Source organism: Pristis pectinata, chromosome 37 (genome assembly GCF_009764475.1).
Source record: "Pristis pectinata isolate sPriPec2 chromosome 37, sPriPec2.1.pri, whole genome shotgun sequence".
NCBI lineage: Eukaryota > Metazoa > Chordata > Chondrichthyes > Rhinopristiformes > Pristidae > Pristis > Pristis pectinata.
In genome coordinates, this window is record NC_067440.1 from 7,429,305 (window position 1) to 7,454,348 (window position 25,044).

Here is a 25,044-nt window from a genome sequence, read left to right on the forward strand (position 1 = left end):
ACACGGCCCACCAAGTCCACGGCAACCTCGTCCCCATCTAACCCCAGTTACCAGCAGCTACCCACCTACATCACCTCCTGTGTGAGTGTACATCACTCCCGGTGTGTGTGTGTGTGTGTGTGTGTGTGTGTGTGAGTGTGAGTGTGTATGTGTGTGTACATCACTCCCGGTGTGTGTGTGTGAGTGTACATCACTCCCGGTCCGTGTGTGTGTGTGTGTGTGTGTGTGTGTACATCACTCCCGGTGTGTGTGTGTGTGTGTGTGTGTGTGTGTGTGTGTGTGTGTGTGAGTGTACATCACTCCCGGTCCGTGTGTGTGTGTGTGTGTGTGTGTGTGTGTGTGTGTGTACATCACTCCCGGTGTGTGTGTGTGTGTGTGTGTGTGTGTGTGTACATCACTCCCGGTCCGTGTGTGTGTGTGTGTGTGTGTGTGTGTGTGTGTGTGTGTGTGTGTGTGTGTACATCACTCCCGGTGTGATCAGCGCTCAGTGCGTTCGCAGCTCCCCGCTCTGAAGCACTCTCTGTCTCTCTCTCTCTCTCTCCCACTCTCTCTCGAATCTCCGTGCCTCTCTCTCCAGACTCTCTGCCTCTCTCTCTCTCTCGTCTCTGTGTCTCTCCAGTCTCTGTGCCCCTCTCTGTGTCTCTCTGCCTCTCTCCAGTCTCTCTTACCTCTCTCGTCTCTGTGTCTCTCTGCCTCTCTCCACTCTCTGTGCCTCTCTCTGCCACTCTCTACCTCCCTCTCTCTCACTACCCTGGACCCTCCCAGCCTCCTCTCCCCCCAACCCCCACCCCCCTCCCCTCCTGCCCCTCCGGGACCCCCGCCCGGCCCCGCCGCCCAGATGCAGCGCAGCCCCAGCCTGGAGCCCGTGTCCCTCAACGTCGGCGGCACCGTCTACACCACCAACGGCGAGACCCTCAGCCGCTTCCCGGACTCCATGCTCGGGGCGATGTTCCGGGGGCAACTGCCGAGCAGCCGGGACCAAGCGGGCAACCTGTTCATCGACCGCGACGGCAAACCCTTCCGGCACATCCTCAACTACCTGCGATCGTCTCACCTGGACCTGCCAGAGGACTACAAGGAGATGAGGCTGCTGCAGAGGGAGGCGGACTTCTACCAGATCCAGCCCCTCCTGAAGGACCTATGCAGTCACAGCCAGGGTCTGGGACATGCCCTGCTTCAGTGCAACCTCCTGTCCCATTGCCAGACCCTCCACTTCACCCTCAAGGAGGGTCCCCTGCACTACGCCCTATCGAGTTGTCCCATCACCACCTACCGAGCCCAGATCTTCTGCACCTGTTCCAGCACCTTGGACCTCCTCCGCCAGGGGCTGGAGCTCAGCCCGGAGCCCGGCGAAGGGGAGGTCTCACCCGGTCACCGCCTGCGCCTGGAGTGGACCCCCAGACCCGAGGGGCTGCCCCCGGCCGAGTACGCCAAGCAGGGGTTCCGCCGCCTCCTGTCCCGTCCCGGGGGCCTGCAGCTGGCTGACGGGCAGGCACTGGTGGAGGAGGTGCTCAAGGTGGCCCTGAGCCGAGGCTTCCGCCTCGACGCCGCCTTCCCCGAGCCCTCGGACGTCCTGGGCTGCACGGCGCTGCGCTTCGTCAGGTACTGAGGTCAAATGGGGTGGGGGGGGGTGCCCCAGGGAGAAGGAACTGAGAAACACTTGGTTGGAGGGGAGGGATGGAGGGATGGAGGGAGAGACGGAGGGAGGGAAGTTTTGGTATTGGTTTATTATTGTCACTTGTACCGAGGTGCAGTGAAAAACTTGTCTTGCAAACCGATCGTACAGGTCAATTCATTACACAGTGCAGTTACATTGAGTTAGTACAGAGTGCATTGAGGTAGTACAGGTAAAAACAATAACAGTACAGAGTAAAGTGTCACAGCTACAGAGAAAGTGCAGTGCAATAAGGTGCAAGGTCACAACAAGGTAGATCGTGAGGTCAGAGTCCATCTCATGGTATAAGGGAACCGTTCAATAGTCTTATCACAGTGGGGTAGAAGCTGTCCTTGAGCCTGGTGGTACGTGCCCTCAGGCTCCTGTATCTTCTACCTGATGGAAGAGGAGAGAAGGGAGAATGTCCCAGGTGGGTGGGGTCTTTGATTATGCTGGCTGCTTCACCAAGGCAACGAGAGGTAAAGACAGAGTCCATGGAGGGGAGGCTGGTTTCCGTGATGCGCTGTGCTGTGTCCACAACTCTCTGTAGTTTCTTGCGGTCCCGGGCAGAGCAGTTGCCGTACCGAGCCATGATACATCCAGATAGGATGCTTTCTATGATGCATTGGTAAATCAGACACTCAGAGTGAAGCTCCCTCTGGATGCTCCCTATATGGTGCTCAACCACTGCTTTCTGTACTAAGACACTCACTTACTCTTCTCGAGAGTCACACCGTGTTCACCAAGCCTCCAGAAGAGTAAGTAGGTGAAAGTAACGTCTAGATGTACACTGTCCCGTCACACGCTGCCAGAGCAGGGGTTAGATACAGAGTGAAGCTCTCTCAACACTAACACATACACGGACACAGACACTCACACACACACAGACACTCGCACACAGACACAGACACAGACACACAGATACACAGAAACAGACACTCACAGCCACATATGGAGACACACAGACACACAGACAGACAGACAGACACACACACACACACACACACACACACACACACACACACACACACACACACACACACAAAATAATGAATCAGCTGTTCAGACGATCCAGTTGCTCTGCGCTGGGGTTTATTCTGTCCCCGCCCCCCCGTGATCCTCCTCCTCCTCTCCCTCTCCCCCCCACTCCCTGCGCCCCTCCCCCTTCACGTACCCATCCAGATTCCTCACGAGGATCTCTCCATCGCTCGCCTCGAGCCCTCCTGCCAGGAGTGGGCTCCACCTTCCCACCGCTTTCCGGGCGAAGAACCTTCCGCTTCCCCCAGATTTATCGCTGACTGTCCCAGGGCCACGTCTCCCCACTGTCTGCCTGGCAGCGGCCTCCTGCAGCCGGAATGAACCACGACACCTCATCCACCCCTCCCCACAGAAGGATCTCCCCCCCCACCCTGCGGAGACCTGCGTCTGGCTCATGCTGTGCTCTATGGCGGGAATGCAGGAGCGCCAGGGTCTTGTTGGGGGAACGTCCGGTGGACAACTGCTGCAGGTGCACTGACGCACACTTGGGAGTGGGCGATCTGTGGAGAAGGATCCTCTGCTCCAAGGGAGATCCCTCTGTATCACCAGGACCATGTTATTGGATTGGTTTGGACATCAATGGGTCAACACCCATATCATCCCCCCCTCTCCCCCAACAGTAACCCAGCAATGGGCAGGACTTTTCATACAAAACCATCACCTCCATGTCAAGCATGGAGCCTCCATTTTGGTTCCAACACCTCCCACCATCTCCCACGAGCAACTTCACGCCCAAAGCTCAGCCCATCGGAAAAACGGCGGATCCACTCGGGAAGTCAGGCATCCGACGAAGGCCGTTGACCCAGAACGTTGATCCTGGTTCTCTCTCCACCCACGCTGCTCGACCTGCCGTGTATTTCCAGTGTTTTATTCCCAGTTGCTGGCATCTGCAGTTTCTGCTGGAGAGCAAGACACAAGGTTTTGTCCCCCTTTTCCGAAGGAGGTTGATTCAGTGATTACAGCAGTGCATCATTACAAGACTTCAATATTTCACGATTCACACTATTTACTGTCAATAGCTTCAAATTACAACACGGTCTTCGCTATCCAGAATGCACTTGAGCCCTTGTGGCACCCACCAGTCCTGGAAATCCCCCATTGTATCGGTGGATATCATGTGCTCCTTTTTTTCTATATATATATACATATAAACGTTTATTTGCTAAAAGCACTACAAGAGGACACCCAGTGTCAAAATACTACAACTAGTGCAGAAAATAGAAGAACAAACCATGCATCTACAGAACTACAGCAATAATGCTACCTGACACCTGCTGAACGCACACGCAACACCTCAGAGAAGAATCGCATTGTCCCCGTCCGCGACACACACGGTCCCCTGAGGGGCCCACCGAGCGCGGAACTTGACCAGGGTGCCTGCGGATACCCCTCGCTCCTTCTCCGGGGACACGTGCGCACGGCAAGAACGTAACCCCAGAAGAGGGGGTGGGCAGTTCGGCTCGGGCGAAACCCCCGACTGTCCTGCTGCCTGGACTTGTCAGTGGTCACCTTGGACCAGGCCCAGGGGGTTCCCCGGGCCGACCCACCCACCACCCCACCCCACTCCCAGCACCGGCTGAGCAAAGTCAGGACCATGGGGGCTGAACTGCAGCTAGAACTTGAGGAGCAGCACCCGCCCCTCACCACCTCCACCCCCACCACCCACCCCCCCAGAGCAGAACACGAGACTGGTGACAACGTCGAGGGGCAGTGGTGGACATCACTCGGCACTGAGCAGCTGCTCCAGGTCCGGAGAGTGAGACCCACACAGAACATTGCTGGCGGACTACACCTCGGAGAACCCTTGCATCCCTGGTTACTTCCCAGCCGGCACCCCCTCCAATTCCTCACCTGGAAAAGGAGTGTGTGTGTGCGTGCGTGCGTGCGTGCGTGCGTGTGTGTGTGTGTGTGAGAGAGACTGATGGGATTGCTCCCCTGGGAGCCAGCATGGACGATGGGCTGAATGGCCGCCTCCTGTGCCGCAATAAATACCTCGTTGATGAGTGGCATCCGGAACCACAGGTCGTTTTGCGTAGAGCCCGACTAATGTGTTATAGAGGGTTTGTCATGAAAGTCGTGGGATCTTCCTGTGGCCCCCCCCCCCCCCCCCGGGAGGGCCGAGGTTTCAGGCCTCATCCCCCCCACATCTCCTTGTCTGCGGGGTACCGTCCTCGGGGCTGCCTGGAACACCCAGAACTGGAGGTTAATGTTCACTGCCGTCTGCCACCCTCAGGGATTAACTCCCAGTGGCAGTAAAACCTTTACGGAGTAGCCTTTCCCTTCTCTGTAACCCTTCACCCACTGATTAGAGAAAATGTTGGATCGTTGGGAAAATCGTTACACAGAGCCAGGCAGTTGGAGACGGGAGGGACCTGTGATGGGACCTCCAGATGTTGATACGACCAGATGTTGCAAAGCCCACTTGGAACCCGTCTGGACACAGGTTGTCCTGTGTCCCAGACTGGTTGCTCGCTCCTGAGAAACTGTGAGGTTTAGAATGGTGAAGCGCGTGTTTGCGAGGGAGGAGCAGGGTGGATTCTGTGCCTTATAGAACATAGAATGGTACAGCAGAGGAACAGGCCCTTCGGCCCACAATGTCTGTACCGAACACGATGCCAAAGTAAACCAAGTCTCTTCTGCCTGCACATGGTCTATATCCCTCCATTCCCTGCATATTCATGTGTCTAACAGCCTCTTGGAAGACCTCATATCTGCTTCCACCACCTCCCCTGGCAGCCCATTCCAGGCACCCACCCCTCCCTGTGTAGAAAAAACTTGCCCCGAACATCTCCTCTAAACTTACCCCCTCTCACCTTAAATGCACGTCCTCTGGTGTTTGACATTTCTACCCTGGGAGAAAGATTCTGACTTATAAACTATCAGGTCTCCCCTGATCGTGGAAGTACCCTTGTAGTTTACTCCCGGTCACATTGCCCTTGACTTTGTCTCTGAAACGAAAGGTTGTGAGTTCAAATCCCAAGTCAGAAACTTGAGGCAAAATTAAAAAGTGTCTGATCCCAGGGGGACTGGACAGGAGAGAGTGAGGAGGATGCGGGAGAGTCTAGAACTGGGTGGTCACTGTTTAAAAATAAGGGGCGACGCATTTTGGAAAGGGTCTGAGTGAAATGTTTTCCTCTCAGAGGGTGGAACTCTCTTCCTCAAAGGGCGGTGGGAGTGGGGTTTGAATACATTTTGGGCAAACAAGGGGGGAGGGGGTGGGGAAGGAAAGATCTCCGTGGGATTGTGGAGATGGAGTTATGATTGAGCCTTATTGATCGGCAGAGTAGGAGTGAGTGCCCCCAATCCATGTGTTCGAGAAGCCAAGTTGACTATCGGTGCAGTATTGACGCTGTTGGAGTTGCCATTTCTTGGGTAAAGTGTTCAGCTGAGGCCTTGTCTGCTCCTCAAGGCAGACAGTATATATCCTTGGGTGGCCCAGTGGCGCAGCAGGTAGAGCCACTGCCTCGCAGCCCCAGAGACCTGGGTTCGATCCCGACCTCCCGCGCTGTGTGTGTGTGTGTGTGTGTGTGTGTGTGTGTGTGTGTGTGTGTGTGTGTGTGTGTGTGTGTGTGTGTTGTGTGTTGTGTGTGTGTGTGTTGTGTGTTGTGTGTGTGTGTAGATTGCACCTTCTCCCTGTGACCACATGGGTTTCCCCCCGGGTGCTCCGGTTCCCTCCCACATCCCGACGACGTGCGGGGTCGGTGGGTTAATCGGCCGCTGTAAATTACCCCCCTAGTGTGTGGGTGAGGGAGTAGAATCTGGAGGGAGTTGTTGGGAACGTGGGGAGAATGAAATGGGATCAGCGTAAGCGGGTGGTTGATGGTCGGCAGGGCCTCGATGGGCCGAAGGGCCTTTTACCTGCTCTGTGACTGTATTACTCAGAGTCAGAGAGTTCTTGCACTGAATCAATGACAGTATGGCAGGTTACCTGATTGTTAATGCACTGCTGCTTGTGGTGTCTTGCTGAGTAAATTGGCTTTTGTTTTCCCTCCCCCAACATGACTGCCTGTTGAAAGGATGTTACCTGCAGAAGGAGATATACAAATGCAAGACCTCCTTTAATGGATAATTTTACTAAGCTTTAATAAAGTGTGCACTTTATGGAAACGATGACTTGGTCAAGTGTGCAATACTAATAAAACTTATGTAATTACTGATACTTTTCAAGGCATTTGTGTCTTTTTTCAGCATTTTAAAAGTATTTCTGATGTGAACTGGACTCTCTTGAGGCCTGGAATGGTGCTATATAAAGGCAGGTTCAAACAACTGCAAAGCTGAAACAAGAGCAGGGGGTGCTGGAAACACTCAACAGGTCAGGCAGCATCTGTGGAGAGAGAAACAGACTTAACATCTTAGGTCAATGACTTTTCATTGACCTAAGATGTTAAGTCTGTTTCCATCTTCACAGATGCCCCTGTCCCATCCCCGGGGTCCTTGTACCATTGACTCAAACAGTGGAAGCAGAGCAGACACAGTGGCGCAGCGAGTAGAGCTGCTGTCTCACAGCGTCAGAGACCCGGGTTCGATCCCGACCTCCGGCGCTGCCTGTGTGCGTGTGTGTGGAGTTTGTACGTACTCCCCGTGTCTGCGTGGGTTTCCACCCGGATGCTCCGGTTCCCTCCCACGTCCCATAGGCGTGCGGGGTCGTTGGGTTAATCGGCCGCTGTAAATCACCCCCAGTGTGTGGTTGAGGGGTAGAATCTGGGGGCGAGTTGCTGGGAATGCGTGAAGAGTAGGTTACACTGGAAATTAGTAAGGGAATGGGTTAACTCTGTTTGCATAGACATGATGGGCCAAATGGCCTCCTTCTATGGCAGATGGAAAGATGGAAAAAGAAGTTCATGAGAGTAAATCGAAATAAACTACAAATTGGCTGCAGGAAACACTCAGTGGGTCAGGCAGCATCTATGGAGAGAGAAACATAGAACACTACAGCACAGTACAGGCCCTTCAGCCCACAATGTTGTGTCGACATTTTATCCTGCTCTAAGATCTATCTAACCCTTCCCTCCCACATAACCCTCCATTTTTCTATCCTTCATGTGTCTATCTAAGAGTCTCTTAAATGTCCCTAACGTATTTGCCCCAAAACTCTGCCAACAGTGCGTTCCACGCACCCACCACTCTCTGTGTTAAAAAACTTGCCCCTGACATCCCCGTTATACCTTCCTCCAATCACCTTAAAATTATGCCCCCTGTGTTAGTCATTGTCACCCTGGAAAAAAGTCTCTGACTGTCCACTCGATCTGTGCCTCTTATCATCTCACACACCTCTATCAAGTCACCTCTCATCCTCCTCCTCTCCAAAGAGAAAAACCCTAGCCCACTCAACCTAGAACACTCCCAGACACTTGCAGGCTGCCCCCAGAACGCTCTACGCAAAAGATGCATTTCACTGTGTGTGTCGATGTACGTGAGACTAATAAAGATATCTTACCAACTTTATCTTATAAAGTTGTCATCTTAAGAAACAATGGATGGGGAAGCTCGGCCTCAGGAGTTGGAGAGGGTGGGTTTGTTCTTGGAGCAGAGGAGGGTGTGGGCAGGTTCGACAGAAGTATTCCCATTGGCAAATGGGTCCAAGACCCAGGGGCTGGGACGGGCAGATTTACAAAATAGGTGTCTGGAACTCATTGCCAATAATGGCTTTGGAAACGGGATCAACCAAGGCTTCCCTGAAGGACTTGGAATGGCCACCTGAGAGATAATAATCGTGCAAGGGACTATAAGAATGAAGAGCGGGAGGGAGGCCACTTGGCCCATTGAGCCTACCCCGCCATTATTGTGACTGATCTGTTCTTGAGATCAGCTCACCTTTGATAAGGTTTCTTTATTAGTCACATGTACTTCAAAACACACAGTGAAATGCATCTTTTGCGTAGAGTGTTCTGGGGGCAGCCTGCAAGTGTCGCCACGCTTCCAGTGCCAACATAGCATGCCCACAACTTCCTAACCCCTACGTCTTTGGAATGTGGGAGGAAACCAGAGCACCCGGAGGAAACCCACGCAGACACGGGGAGAACGTACAAACTCCTTACAAACAGCGGCCGGAATTGAACCCGGGTCGCTGGCGCTGTAATAGCGTTACGCTAACCGCTACAGTACCGTGCCTGCCCCAGTTGTTCCCTGCAATTCTTGACTACCCAGACTGACACAGCACAGACACAGGCCCCCACTAACCATCAAACACCCATTGACACCGATCGCATTTTATTCTCCCCACATTCCCGTCAACTCCTCCCCCCCCCCAGATTCTACCCCTCACCCACACACTGAGCAATTTACAGGGGCCGATTAACCCACTGACCCACACATCTTTGGCCTTTTCTGTGAATGTATTTAGTGATTCCACCTCTACAGGTCTTTGAATTACTGAGATTCGCAACTGTCAGAGTGAAATCCCTCCTCAATTCCATGGTAAAGGGACCATCCCTTTGATTGTGGGTATCCGGGACCAAGAACCACTTTAAGTGGAGAAGGAGCATTTGAGATGTTCTGAAGAACCTCGAGGACGTTCATTGGGAGTCGACAAGGTCCTGGGAAGCAGCAGTGGGTACAAAATACCCCCCAGCCATCCAGCCAGGCACTTCCTGTCCCATCTGCGGATGAGGTTGTAGTTTCCCAGAATGGAAGTAAGTTTTCCTCAATCCCCAAGGAGGAGGATGGGTCTGGGAATGCCCTTGAGGCCACGCCCCTCGGCCACGCCCCTCACCGGAGGCCACGCCCCTCCTGGCCTCACCCCTCACCTGTGACCACGCCCAGCACACCTGTGGGCCCCTCCTGCTGCCTGTCAACCCCAGGTAGGACCACGCCCGCCTCTCTAGCCCCTCCCACTGGCCACGCCCACACCTGTTCCTCCAGGTGGGGCCACCCCCCACTCACCTGGCCCCGCCCACCGGCTCTGGCCCCGCCCACACCTGTGCCGCCAGGTGTCGCTTGAAGCCAGTCCCCCCAGACTCGGCGCTGGAGCCGGAGCTGCAGGTGAGTGAGGCGGCGGGGAGGGGAAGGACTTTGCCTTTAACCAGCGCCGGGCTGGTGCCTGCGAGCGCCCGGGCCGCCCGTGCCCGGCCGCCCTTCTGCAGAGCCAGGGGCTTAAAGGCGCGGGGCTCCTGCTGTAAAGTCGGCTCACATTAACTTGTCGACCACCGTGTCAGCAGTCTGTGCAGTTTTATTGAACGTGGGTTGGAATTCCTGGAAGAAATCCAGCTGGAAACTAAAACGACAATCCTGGTTTGTAGAGAGAGAGTTTGAATTGTCTGTGAAAGTTACTCCCAAAGAATAGACCATGTTGGTGTGTCTGAAACTAGTTTGGCACATTCCTCTGGGTCCTGTCCCTTCATGTATAATTTGCACATGGGACCCTGGCTGGATTGTCAAAAGTTCATTTTAAATTGAGAAAAAAAAACTTTCAATATAACTTTAGACCTGTAATGCCCTTTGAAGGCCCAGATTGGAGAATGCGGAAGTTTCTTTGGTATTTTGGTCTCTGTGAGTCACCTAGGAGTTCTGAGGTGCCTCCTGTCCTTAACTCCTGCAGCTAAACACACACCGACAATAACCACACGCAATCCTTAGTTGTTCTAACTGACAGATATTACCCAAATCTCAGTTCCTAAATGGATTTAAAGGGAATGTTTGATTCTGTGGGGATTTGTTTATGAGTGAATCTTTGATTCAGTAAATTTATTTTTAAAGTGAAACTTAGTATGGATCTTACATTCAGAAGGTTTGGTTTTTAAGTTGAACTTCAGCTTTTGTTGATCTTAAATCTAAGTGTAACTTCTGTCGAACTTAACCTCTGCGTCGAGCTTAGTTTCTAGGTCAATTTTTTCAGTTTCTGAGTGAATCTTAGATTCTGTGGATCGAGATTTTAAGTGGATCTTAGTTTGTGTGCATTTAGTTTCTGAGTGAGCTGTTGTCCAGGGAAGCTAGAGAAACAAAGGGCTGCAGATGCTGAAATCTCGACGAAAAACATGATGATGCTGGAGGAACTCAGCAGGCCAGGCAGCATCCGTGGAGAAAAGCAGGCGGTCAGCGTTTCGGGTCAGGACCCTTCTTCAGGACTGAAGATAGGAAAAGGGGAAGCCCGATATATAGGAGGGGAAAGCAGAGCAGTGATAGGTGGACAAAAGAGGGGAGGTGGGGTGGGCACAAAGTGGTGATAGGTAGATGCAAGTAAGAGATAGTGATAGGCAGGTACGGGGTGGGGGAGGAGGGGAGAGCAGATCCACGGGGGGATGGGTCAAAGGTAAGAAAAGAGAGAGAAAAAGAGGCTAGGAAAGGGAAGAAGGGAAGAAGTGTGGTGGGGGCTGTGGGGTTTGTGAGGAAGGGAAGTGAGGATTACCTAAAGAGGGAGAATTCAATATTCATGGGCTCTGGTTTCCAGCCTGCACATTGGTTGTAGGTGTATCTGAAATTGTTAAGTGATTCTGTTTGGAAGATGGCCTTGCCTTCCACTTGACTGTGTTTTTGCAGCTTTGTTGGTGTTGTGCAGTCTGTAATCAGGTCAGTGCATCACACGGGGAGACCGATTCAGAAACCGAATGGTGTCATCCCCGGCAGGGGATAATTGATGCAAGGGAAGTGTGGTTGTGATCCACCCAGAAACCAGCTCTCGGAGGGTAGGCACGACTGCTTAGGGCAGAAGGTCAAGCCGCTCTGGAGAAAAGAAGAACCGTTGTCAGTTCTGCTTTGCAGTTACATAGGACACTACAGCACAGTACAGGCCCTTTGGCCCACAATGTTGTGCCAATATTTTATCCTGCTCTAAGATCTATCTAACCCTTCCCTCCCACATAGCCCCCCATTTCTCTATCATTCATGTGTCTATCTAAGAGTCTCTTAAATGTCCCTAATGTATCTGCCCCCACAACCTCTGTCGACAGCGCGTTCCACGCACCCACCACTCTCTGTGTAAAAAACGTACCCCTGACATCCCCCTTATACCTTCCTCCAATCACCTTAAAATTATGTCCCCTCGTGTTAGCCATTGTCGCCCAGGGAAAAAGTCTCTGACTGTCCACTCGATCTATGCCTCTTATCATCTTGTGCACCTCTATCAAGTCACCTCTCATCCTCCTTCTCTCCAAAGAGAAAAGCCCTAGCTCGCTCAACCTATCCTCATAAGATACGGTCTCCAATCCAGGCAGCATCCTGCTAAATCTCCTCTGCACCCTCTCTAAAGCTCCCACATCCTTCCTACAATGAGGTGACCAGAACTGAACACAATACTCCAAGTATGGTCTGACCAAAGTTCTATAGAGCTGCAACATCACCTCGCGGTTCTTGAACTCGATACCCCAACTAATGAAGGCCAGCACTCCATACGCCTTCTTAACAACTCTATCGACCTGCGTGGCAACCTTGAGGGATCTACGGATGTGGACCCCAAGATCCCTCTGTTCCTCCACACTGCTAAGAGTCCTGCCATTAACCTTGTATTCTGCCTTCGAATTCGATCTCCTGAAGTGTATCACTTCACACTTATCCGGGTTGAACTCCATCTGCCACTTCTCAGCCCATCCTATCAATATCCTGTTGTAATCTACAGCAATCTTCTACACTATCCACAACACCACCAACCTTTGTATCATCAGCAAACTTACTAACCCACCCTTCAATGGAGTTCATTGATACAGGAGTCTGTTCGAACGGAGCATCCTTAAACCTCAGCTGGCACAAAACTCACGGTCTACCAGGTAGCTGTGACTCCTCAGGCCTGGATTACCTACATCAGGTGCCTCAGGACACTGGTGAGAGATCACCAACACCGTCTCCACAAGATCCTGCAGATCCATTGGATCAACATCACTGCCCTCTCCTAGTCCAACATCCCCCAGCAGACACTCGATTCCAGGCTCCGTCATAGAACAGTACAGCACAATTCAGGCCCTTCGGCCCACCATCTTGTGCCGACCTTTAAACCACTCCTAACTAGTCTAACTAACCCCTTCCTCCCACATATCCCTCTATTTTAAATTCCTCCATATGCTTATCTAACAATCTCTTGATTTTGACCAGTGTACCTGCCTCCACCACCACCCCAGGCAGCACATTCCACGCCCCAACCACTCTCTGGGTAAAAAACCTCCCTCTGATATCTCCCTACCCATTACTTTAAAGCCATGCCCTCTTGTATTGAGCATTGGTGCCCTGGGAAAGAGGTGCTGGCTGTCCACTCTATCTATTCCTCTTAATATTTTGTACACCTCTATCATGTCTCCCCTCGTCCTCCTTCTCTCCAATGAGTAAAGCCCTAGCTCCCTTAGTCTCTCCTCTTAATGCATACTCTCCAATCCAGGCAGCATCCTGGTAAATCTCCTCTGCACCCTTTCCAACGCCTCCACATCCTTCCCATAATGAAGCGACCAGAATTGGACGCAGTACTGCAAGTGTGGTGTAACCAGAGTTTTGTAGAGCTGCATCATTACCTCGCAAACTTGATCCCACGACTTTCATGATAACATCCCATAAGCTTTCTTAACTACCCTATCCACCTGTGAGGAAACTTTCAGGGATCTGTGGATATGAACCCCCAGATCCCTCTGCTCCTCCACACTCCCCAGAATCCTGCCATTAACCTTGGGAAGATATTCCCAAGCGGAGAGAGGGAACCGTTCAAGGATGTCCTCGAGGGGTCCGTGAATAAAGGCGACCTCCCCACCGACTCCTGGGAACCTCTGGCCCACGACTGCTCAAAGCGGGGAAGGAGCGTCCGAGGATGGGGTGGGGAACCTCGAGTCCGCGGAGGTAGCGGGAGGAGCGCAACCCCTCACGGATTATTCAGCCACCTCCTGTCCCCACCTACGTTGGGAGGGTTCTCATGCTGGCCTTGTCAGTCAGCTCAGGATACTCAAAGCGTCAGCAAGTCACCCTTGGGAAGAAGAAGGCACTGACTCTAATACCTGTGCAACTGAGGGACCAGCAGCCTGTCTGTGATGCCCAGTGACTTTCAGTTTCGAACTGAGGCACCAAGGACAGAAACTGGTTCACATCCCCAGCAAGATCAGCATTTATTGTTCTATTGCTACAGGCCAGAAGTGAACCCGATGGGGTTTTTTTTTACAACAATCTGGTAGCATTTTAATTCCTTTTTTTAAAGAAATTTAATATTAAATTTCTTTAAAAGTGTAGCGGTTTTCTAGTGTAGTGGTTAGTGTAACGCTATTACAGCACCAGCGACCCGGGTTCAATTCCCACCACTGTCTGTAAGGAGTTTGTACGTTCTCCCCATGTCTGCGTGGGTTTCCTCCGGGTGCTCCGGTCTCCTCCCACATTCCAAAGACGTACGGGTTAGGAAGTTGTGGGCGTGCTATGTTGGCGCCGGAAGCGGGCTGCCCCCCAGAACACTCTACCCAAAAGATGCATTTCACTGTGTGTTTCAATATACTGTACGTGTGACTAATAAATAAATATCTTGTATCTTGTTGCCATAGTGGGATTTTAACTCATGTCTCTGGTGTAGTCTTAAGGTTGCTGATCCACCATCCTATCCACTACACTGCCATTGCCCTCTGCACACACCAAGCTCCAATGAGTACCTACTTAAGCAAGGTGTCTCCTACACAAACTATCTGTGGGGAGAAGCTACCATGTGAGACCATTATCTAATCTTCTGTAATATAGTAGTGAATATTGTTTGAATTTAATTGGCTTATTATTGTCACATGTGCTGAGATACAAAAGCTTTTGTTTTACCTGCTATCCAGATAGATCATTTCATACATAAGTACATCGAGGTAGTCAAAGGAAAGCAGAATGCAGAATATAATGTTACAGTTACAGAGAAAGTGCAGTGCAGGCAGACAATAAGGTGCAAGGGCCACAATCAGATGGATTGGGAGATCACAAGTTCATCTTTTAGCATATTCAAGAGTCTGATAACAGCGGGATAGAAGCTGTCCTTGAGCCTGGTGGTACGTGCTTTCAGGCTTTTGTATCTTCTGCCTGACGGGAGACGGGAGAAGAAAGAATGTCCGGGGTGGGAGGGGTCTTTGATTATGTCGGCTGCTTTCCCGAGGCAGTGGGAAGTGTAGACAGAGTCAATGGAGGTGGGGAGCAGGTTTGTGTGATGGACTGGGCTGCGTCCCCAGCTCTCTGCAATTTCTTGCAGTCTTGGGCTGAGCAGTTGCTGTACCAATGGAGAGGAGGCTGGTTTGTGTTCATTTAGAAAGTTTCCTACCTTTTATAACCATTTATGGAGTAATGTTGTCTGTAACGTTGTCTTTTAATTACCCATACTTCTGTATATTTTAAATATACGGTCTTATTTTTGTGAAAAGGGTCAGGGTTGACGATGGAATCTTTCTTTCACATTAACAAAGTGATCACTGTTCTGGATGGTGGACCTGGCATTCCCTCTGAGTGGGATGTAAAATTATCCCAGGTTGCTTTTTCAGCAACGACCAAAGGGTTTCCTCTTGCATCTTGAGGAAAGCCCACTGCTACCTGTCCGTCGCAAGTGCTCCTTCCAACCAACAGAGTGCTTATTTTGAACTGTTGCTGTGGAGGCAACGTGCCAACTGATTTGTGCACAGCAAGCCCCTGTAGACGGCCTCGTTTCATCTTGGGCAACTTCCCTCCCTCAACAAATGCCACGGAAAAGCACGGGCTCATGTTGTAGTTGTCGTTGGTGGGATCTTGCTGTGTAAAAAAATCGCCGTCGTTGTTCGTTGCTGAAGCACCTCTGTGGGGAACACGCCAGGGCAAAACTATCGCCTCTGCAAAACGCAGTGCGGGCATTAAGGGTGACTATGTAAACAAAGGTTTCCATAGAATATCAATTTAAGCCTCATTTGGTCCGTTGAACCAGCTAAAGGTCAATGGGGAGAATTTTACACACGTCCTTGGAAAAAAGTTGCAAAATTGGGAGAATTTACCTTTTAAAAATATTGTTGTGGTGGTTTCTATCCTGATTGGTTTATTAAGACTCACTTCTTAGCCACTGGCGGTCATGGGAAGAGGGTCACAAAGACCTCTCTCCATGGCAACATGGCTGCCATGATGGTGAGGGAAGATGTGTGTTGGGAGGCAGAGAGGAAAACACAAATTTCCTGTGCCTTCCAGTCATGCCAATCATTCAACAAACTGAGCCAGATGATGCTGGTAGAGTCACTGCCTCACAGCTCCAGAGACCTGGGTTCGATCCCGACCTCTGGCGGTCTGTGTGTGTGGAGTTTGCACGTTCCCCCTGTGACCGCGTGGATTTCCCCCGGGTGCTCCGGTTCCCTCCCACATCCCAACGACGTGCGGGGTCGGTGGGTTAATCGGCTGCTGTAAATTTCCCCCCTGGTGTGTGGGTGAGGGGAAGAATCGGGGGGGGAGTTGACGGGAATGTGGGGAGAATGGGTTACCGGGAAAATTAGTGGTACAGCAAAACAGCCCCAACATCCTATGCATTCTCCATAACCCACTCCGGCCCCCACACCCCTCCCTATCTCTGTAACCCCCTCCAGCCCCCACACTCCTCCCTATTTCTGTAACCCCCTCCAGCCCCGACACCCCTCCCTATCTCTGTAACCTCCTCTGGCCTGTACACCCTTCCCTATCTCTGTAACCCCCTCCGGCCCCGACACCCCTCCCTCTGTAACCCCCTCCGGCCCCTACACCCCTCCCTATCTCTGTAACCCCCTCCGGCCCCGACACCCCTCCCTATCTCTGTAACCCCCTCCAGCCCCTACAGCCCTCCTATCTCTGTAACCTCCTCTGACCTGTACACCCTTCCCTATCTCTGTAACCCCCTCTGGCCCCTACACCCCTCCCTATCTCTGTAACCCCCTCTGGCCCCTACACCCCTCCCTATCTCTGTAACCCGCTCCGGCCCCGACACCCCTCCCTCTGTAACCCCCTCCAGCCCCTACAGCCCTCCTATCTCTGTAACCTCCTCTGGCCTGTACACCCCTCCCTATCTCTGTAACCCCCTCCGGCCCCGACACCCCTCCCTCTGTAACCCCCTCCAGCCCCTACAGCCCTCCTATCTCTGTAACCTCCTCTGGCCCCTACACCCCTCTCTATCTCTGTAACCCCCTCCAGCCCCTAGAACTTTCACTGTAACACTCCCTTGCCCCTACACCCCTCCTACCTCCTTAACTAGCCCTGAACCCACCAATATCCCAATGGTCCAATAATTCTGGGGCCATACACACCTCTGGTTTGAACTGACCCGTAACCTCTGATCCCAACCCTTCTCTCAACCTTTCCACCTCTCTCTGCCCCTCTAAGTGGCTGCTTCAAACCCCCATCTGATTTGAATTTCTCTGCACGCATTCCAACTTGCCTGATGGAATTTGCCTCGCGAAGGTTTACAGTGACACAGGTGCTACGTAAATGCAAGTTGCTGACACAGGAGAAGATGGGGAGGCGCAGCACTGGCACACGGTGATTCCGTGAGGTTTGAGTTGTTTCTGGTTCATCAGTGCTGTCCATTGTTTCCCCAAATGCCACGAATGGAACAGGTTCTTCCAGTTCGAAGGGAGTCTGACTGTGTCATGGTGATGCTGTTGTGCAGTTGTGGAAGGACTTGTGCAGGCCAAGTACACCCAGAGTCCGCCTGTACTTCTGGGTCCCAGCGGTCAGAGGAATGGACTCTCAGGACGCAGGGCAGCTCCTCTCTCCCACCTCAAAGTCAAAGTCGAGTTTATTGTCATCTGTACTCACAGGTGCAATGGAAAACTTACCTGCAGCAGCATCACAGGCACAGAGCATCAGATACACAACATTCACAAGAAAAACTTAAATTAAACATAAATTATACAAGAAAGAACACAATTAGAACAAAAAAAATGAAATCCATTGTAGTGCAAAGTGGTCACAGTGTTGCTGTACTGAGGTAGCGATTAGGGTTGTGCCGGTTGGTTCAAGAACCGAGTGGTTGAAGGGAAGTAGCTGTTCCTGAACGTAGTGGTGTGGGACTTCAGGCTTCTGTACCTCCTGCTCGATGGGAGCTGCAAGAAGATGGCACGGACCGGACGGTGGGGATCTTTGATGATGGATGTTGCCTTCTTGAGGCGGCAGCGCCTGTAGATACTCCCGATGGTGGGGAGGGATGTGCCCGTGATGTATTGGCCTTTGAGAGACACGAGACGGCAGATGCTGGGATCTGGAGCTACAAGCTAGCTGCTGGAGGAACTCAGCGGGTCGGGCAGCATCTGTGGAGGGAAATGGACAGTTGATGTTTCGGGTCAAGATCCTTCACCCGGACTGAAAGATAAGAGGGCAGATGGCCGGTATAAAGACATGAAGGGTAAAGGGTGGGGCCAGAGCTGGCAGGTGATAGGTGGATCCAGGTGGGGAGGGGGTAATAGGCGGATGGAGGAGGGGAGGGCGGGATCAGTGACAGAGGCTGGGAGGTGATTGGTGGAGGTGACAGAGGGCTGCAGGTGGTGGGATCTGATAGGAGAGGAAGGTGGAGCCTGGAACCAAATAAGGCAGGTGGGGGCAGATGGGAGGGAACCCAATGGGAGGGGTGTGCGGGTGGTTGGGGGAAGGGAAAGAGGGTGATGGGGGGGTGGGGTGGGATGGGTGTAGGAGGAACTGGGTAGATCAAGAGGAGAGAGAAAGGGGAGGGGAGGGGGAGCAGGTTACCTGAAATTGGATCTTGGAACCCTACCTTCTGGGACCCTGGACCCTCCCCATATGGGACCCTGGAGCCTGTCCATCTGGGACCTTGGACCTCCTCTGTCCAGAATGTTGGACCCCTATTGTGTGGAACCCTGGACCATCTCCACATGGGACCCTGGACCACTCTGTAGGGGCTCTAGACCCCCTTCGTATGGGACCAACGCTCTCTCTACACATGACCCTGGACCCCTTCTGTCCAGGAAACCCACCACCCTATGTCCAACTCTCCGGCCCTCTTCTGCCCAGGACCCCAGGTGCCTACACATCCTTCGGGACCACCTGACCAGGACCCCTGGGCACTTCCACTATCCTGGACCCCCAGGACCCCCGGACCTGGCTTACCTGCTGTTTGGATCTAATTCTGTAGCAATCACCAGTTGACCCCCAACCAGCGGAAGGATTAGAGTGGAGGTAAACAACTTGGGGGTCTGGAACTCTCTGCCCAAAGGATGTCGAGGAGGAGAAACATTTACAAAGCCCCTGAGAGACCTGAGTTCCAGGACTCTGTACCAAGTGCTGGGAGACCGGATGAACCCAAAGCCCGCCTTGATCATTGGTTGCCCAGTATGTCCGTCATCGTGTTCCCACCCTCCCATCCACCAATAGAGATGGGAATGCAGGCTGTTTCCCCCATTGGCTTTTTCTCCCAGTTTTGGAATGTTAACCACATAAGTGTTGACTGAAATTATTTTGATAAAAATAATATTTTGATAAAAATAGAAATTATTTTTAAAAAATTAGTTAAAGCGATTGTGAATTTACTCCCATGTGTTATTCTGAATATGCAGAAACAGGCCCTTCGGCCCACTGAGTCCCTGCCGACCATCAACCTCCCATTTACACTGGTCTCATTTCATTCTCCCCCCGTTCCCATCAACTCCCCCCAGATTCTACCCCTCACCCACACACCAGTGGGGCAATTTACAGTGGCCGATTAACCCACCGACCCCGCACGTCATTGGGATGTGGGAGGGAACCGGAGCACCTGGGGGGAGCCCACGCGGTCACAGGGAGAACGTGCAAACTCCACACATGCGCGCGCACGCACACACACACACACACACACACATACACACAGAGGTCGGGATCGAACCTGGGTCTCTGGAGCTCAGAGGCTGCCGCTCTACCTGCTGTGCCACTGGGCTGCCCAGAATTGGCAGGCATTTTACTTCAGGATGGGTGTGGTAGGGATTGGCAGGGACGAGAGTCATCGAGTCACAGATACCAGCCTCATTGGCCCACTGTATCCCCATCAACCATCATAGAGTTGTACAGCATGGAAACAGGCCCTTCTGTCCATTCCAACCAAGACACCTGTCTATGCTAATCCCATTTGCCTGCATTTGGACCATATCCCTCTGGTACCTATCCACACTGTGATGGTACCTGCCTCTACCACCTCCTCTGGCAGCTTGTTCCATGTAACTACCACCCACTGTGTGGAAAAACTTGCCCTTCAGATCTCCTTTAATTCTTTCCCCTCTCAGCTTAAGCCCATGTCCTCCAGTTTTAAACTCTTTCTAAAAGACGATAGAGTTGTTAAGAAGGTGTATGATGTGTTGGCCTTCATTAGTTGGGGTATTGAGCAAGAGCCACGTGGTAATGTTGCAGCTCTATAGAAGTCTGGTTAGACCACAATACCTTGATAGAGGTGTACAAGATGATAAGAGGCATAGATTGAGAGGGCAGTCAGAGACCTTTTCCCAGGGTGACAATGGCTAACACGAGGGGCCATAATTTTAAGGTGATTGGAGGAAGGTATAAGGGGGATATCAGGGGTGAGTTTTTTTTACACAGAGAGTGGTGGGTGCGTGGAATGCGCTGTCAGCAGAGGTTGTGGGGGCAGATACATTAGAGACATTTAAGAGACTCTTAGATAGACACATGAATGGAGGGTATGTGGGAGGGAAGGATTAGAGCAGGGTAAAATGTCGGCAAAACATTGTGGGCTGAAGGGCATTTACTGTGCTGTAATGTTCTCTGTTCTATGTTCTATATCTACTCCACCTATGCACCTCTTAGTCACATAAGCCTCTTTAAGGTCACCCTTCAGCCTCCGGTGCTCTGGTGAGAACAATCCCAGCCTCTCCAAACTCTCCTTTTAATGACTAAAGCCCTCCATTGCAGGCATCAGCCTGGAGAATCTCCTCTGCACTTCTTGAATATTTTTAGGGGAGAGGTAGATCGATTCATGGTAAGGAGCAAAAGGTTACTGTGGGCAGGTAGGATCGCAGAGTTTGAGGTTCCAATCAAATCACCTGTGATCTTATAAAATGGCAAAGCAGTCCTGAGGTACCAACTGCTCTATCCCACAGTTCTGATGAAAAACCCAACCAAGAAAAGGTTTGAGGAGGAAGCTGATTATCAATGAATCAGGAAATACTAAAGGTGGGTGCTCACCATGTCCTGCAGGCAAGCAGGGATTGACATCCTGTGACATTCTTCTCAACAATGCCCACTTCTGCCTTCAGTCAGTCACCCTCAGGGCATTGCTGTCACTGTGAAGACCATCCCCAAATCTCCCTTGGACTGACTGCCTCCTTGGGTATTAAGGGCCATATTAGTGGGCTCATAGTTACCCATGGAACAGAATTCCTTCCCTGAAGAACATCACCCCACTAAATGGAGAGTTTTGTGCTCACTGCTGCTGAGACCTTCTCTTTCCGGATTCATTTCATTATTGAATTTATTGGAGTCAGTCCGACATCTGCAGATAATTAATTCCGGGATGCTAAACCTAACCACAAGACTGCTGACAACGAACAAAGGAAACAATGAAGTCTTGTGTGATTAAGGCACCGTGCATTTGGGTTGAGATGAGCAGACAAATTTCTCCATTCTGCAGTCACCAAGTCTTTCAGATCTGCAGGAAGAGGACGATTCTGTAGTATTCTTTCACAATGTCCCAAAGTGCTTTAAAGACAGTTGACTGCTTCTGAAGTGTAACCAATTTGCACACAGCAAATGTTTGCACAGGCACAGCAGCGCAGCGGGTAGTGCCGCTGCCTCACAGCTCCAGAGACCCAGGTTTGATCCTGACCTCCGGCGCTCTGTGTGTGTCTGTGTGTGTGTGTGCGCGTGCGTGCGTGGTGCGTGCGCGTGCGCGCAGCATGTGTGTACATGTGCGTGTGCGCGTGTGGAGTTGCACGTTCTCCCCGTGACCCCGGGGGCTCCAGTTCCCTCCCACATCCCAACGACGTGCGGGGTCGGTGGGTTAATCGGCTGCTGTAAATTGCGCCCCCCCCCACAGTGTGTGGGTGAGGGGGACAATCTGAGGGGGAGTTGATGGAAATGTGGGGAGAACGAAGCGGGCTCGGTGTAAATGGGTGGCTCTTGGTCAGCATGGACTCGGTGGGCTGAAGGGCCTGTTTCTGTGCTGTACGGGACTCAGTGACTCCACAAAACAGCAATGGAACCAAATGCCTGGATAATGATCAAGAGCCAGAGTAACACGGACAAATGCTCTCAATAACCGTCACAGGATATTTTCATCTTCCATGACCTGTGGGTTCTGATCTGCCCAGGGTGGGGAATCTGTGAGAAGGGTGCACCACTTCGCCACCTACACAGGACCACCGTGGATCCTGATGTTCAGCCTAGAGGTTGTCAATCCCATCCCAAACGCTCAAAGTCAAGATCGTTGTCACATGCACAAGTCCATATGTGCACAGGTGCAATGAAAAAACTTACTTGCAGCAGCATCACAAGCACAGAGTATCAGATAAGCAGCATTCACAGGAAAAACATAAGTTGTACACAATTTTTGCAAGTAAGAACACAAATAGAAAACAACAAGTTCGATTGCAGTGTAAAATGGTCATGGTGTTGCTATACTGAGGTAGTGATTAGGGTTGCGCCGGTTGGTTCAAGAACCAAACGGTTGAAGGGAAGTAGCTGTTCCTGAACCTGGTGGTGTGGGACTTCAGGCTTCTGTACCTCCTGCCCGATGGGAGCTGCGAGGAGATGGCACGGCCCGGATGGTGGGGATCTTTGATGATAGATGTTGGCCTTCTTGAGGCAGCGCCTGCTGTAGATACTCCTGATGATGGGGAGACTTGTGGCCCTGATGTATTGACTCCTTCCCCACTCTGAGCACTGATGGGCCAGAGATTCCCAGGAGTCAGTGGGGATGTTACTTTTCTTACGGACACTTTGAGCACGTCCTTGAACCTTTTCCTCTGTCTGCTGGCGACCCCTTTCTGCAACAACGATCGGAATAGAGGATCTGTAATGGCAGTCCAGTATTAGACACATGAACAACATGGACCAATGCAAAGCACTGGAGGAACTCAGCGGGTCGGGCAGCATCTGTGGAGGGAAATGGACAGTCAATATTTTGGGTTGAGACCCTTCATCTGTACTGGGACATTGTCTGTGCATAAAATCATAAGGGGCATAGATAGGGTGAATGCACAGTCTTTTTCCCAGGGTTGTGGAATCAAGAACTAGAGGGCAAAGGTTTAAGGTGAGAGGGGAGAGATTTAATAGGAACCTGAGGGGCAACGTTTTCGCATAGAGGGTGGTCCGTATATGGAACGGGGCAAATGATGGACGGTGTCTCAGAAAGAGGCAGAGAGCAGGAGAAAGAGAGAGCGTGACAGAGAGAGAGGGAGAGTTATAAAGAGGTACTTGTATGGGGATAGGAAAGGTTTAGAGGGATATGGGCCAAATGCAGGCAAATGGGACCAGCTTAGATAGGAATCTTGGTCGGCATGGACCAGTTGGGCCGAAGGGCCTGTTTCCATGCTGTATGCCTCTATAGACGCTGTCTGACCCACTGAGTTCCTCCAGCTTTTTACGTGTCACTTCATATTCCAGCATCTGCGGTCTCTGGTGCCTCCATTTTGTTTCTCCACCCGTGACGTCCCTTGAGGGACGATGACTTTCCCTCCTCTCCTCGACGTGAGCCCTGTGAGCCGTCCCTCCCGCTCCCCCTCTGTGGTCTCTGCTTCTCTCCTGCTCTTCGACCACGTTCTTGCCCAGACTCGCTGCCCCAGTCTCGTGTCCTTCCTGGGTACTAGTCTCTACCGGTCTAGATGAAGGGTCTCCACCCGAAACGTCGACCATCCATTTCCCTCCACAGATGCTGCCTGACCCGCTGAGTTCCTCCAGCTTTTTGTGTGTTGCTCCAGACTTCAGCATCTGCTGCCTGTTGAGTCTACATTGAGACATAAGGCTAGCGAAACACAACTGACTGAGACTGTCGGGGAGGTTAGACTGGGAGCAGACATTGACGCACAATCAGGAGGATTTTGCGGAGACAAAGCGTTGGCTGTGGTGAGGGTCCTGCTGTAGGTAGACTAGGTCTCAGAAGCAGAGAGGCAAGCAGGGGTCATCACCCCCCATATACCGTGAGTGTCGTGTGTGAGTGAGAGAGAGAGGTCGGAGGTCTTGATCTTCAAACTTCCTTTCCCTCAGTCTCTCGAGGACTGTGCTGGCACATTGAGAGTGGTGGGGAACTTCGTGGCTCCCGGGATTTGGGAAATGATCCGCGTTTCCAGGGTCCTGGACGTGGGAAGCTTGGCAGCTCCTACGACACTGCCGCACTCCCTCAGTGCAGCCGGGAGTTTGCAGTTCAGCTTCCCGAACCAGGATTCAAAACCCACGATCTTCAGACGTGGAGAGACCTACTGAGCCACTGCTGTGGAAGGTCCTGTTTACCTGGAGATTCTGTGGCTGCTCCTCGAGTGAACAATGTAATCGCCTCGAGCTGTTTAAGGGAGGTTTTAGATGGAACCTGTTTTCCCGGACCCATGATCTCTTTCCCCTCCTGCGCCCCCCACCGGCTCCCCCCTCACTCTCACACACTCCCCCCTCTCCCCCCTCTCCCCCTCTCCCCCTCTCCCCCTCTCCCCCTGTCCCTCTCTCAATCTCTCAATCTCTCTCTCTCTCTATCTCTATCTCTCTCTCAATCTCTCTCACCTCTCTTTCTCCCCCCGGTAGAGATTTTCCAAACATTTCGGGGCTGGGTCCCAAGGATCAGAAAGTTGCAAATATTGCATTCTTGTTGAAGGAAGTGTACGGATATGAGCCAACAACAACAGGCAGGTTAACCTCAGTTCTATAAACAATACTTAAACAATAATTGTTTATTAAACAATAAGCAATGGGGACAGAACTAGCAGTCTCATGAATCCCTGTGGATTGATTAGAAAAAGCCAGTTTACATTGTCAAGGGGACATCGTGTCTCTCTAGTGACAGGGTTTTTTTTGACCAAGTCACACTAAAATGTTTTGTAACATCTCTCCTTCAACACTTAACAGATCTAGTTGCATAATGTTCATCCTGAGACTGCTAAAACTAATTCGGGTTCAAGGGAAATATGAAAAGTAGAATTCAGTACATTTCATGTTTAGGTCGCTGTGTGAGGCTGGGTGTTGGTGGCAAGGCCAGTACTTAATGCCATCCCTAAACCCATCTCTCTCTCTCTCTTACTCCGGCTCTCTCTCTCTCCCCATCTCTCTCTCTCTCTCTCCCATCTCTCTCTCTCTCTCCATCTCTCTCTCCGTCTCTCTCGTCTCCGTCTCTGTCTCTCTTTCTCACTCTCCCTCTCTGTCACTCTCTCTTCTCTTCTCTCTGCCTCTTTCTGTCACATGGCTCCCCCCATCATTTGCTATTTCTCCTCTCTTTTCCTTTCTCTCTCACATTCTCTCATTCTCTGTGTGTGTCTCTCTCCCTCACCACTTTCTCTCTTACTTTCTCTCTCTCACTTTCTCTGCCTCTCCCTGTCACT

General features: G+C 51.7%; 2 protein-coding genes across 3 annotated transcripts in view; both read left to right on the forward strand.

The window, feature by feature from the left end:
- Positions 1 to 590: 590 nt before the first annotated feature.
- Positions 591 to 1,654, forward strand: LOC127586695 (BTB/POZ domain-containing protein KCTD21-like). Its single transcript, XM_052044841.1, has one exon. The coding sequence runs from the start codon at positions 839 to 841 to the stop codon at positions 1,607 to 1,609; it is 771 nt and encodes a 256-aa protein (XP_051900801.1). The 5' UTR covers positions 591 to 838; the 3' UTR covers positions 1,610 to 1,654.
- Positions 1,655 to 9,597: 7,943 nt separating this feature from the next.
- Positions 9,598 to 25,044, forward strand: part of LOC127586689 (activated CDC42 kinase 1-like) — a 65,175-nt gene continuing 49,728 nt past the window's right edge. For both annotated transcript variants that reach the window (XM_052044824.1, XM_052044827.1), the window contains exon 1: positions 9,598 to 9,673. The gene's annotated coding sequence lies outside the window, so the exon portion shown is untranslated. The remainder of the gene's footprint in view (positions 9,674 to 25,044) is intronic.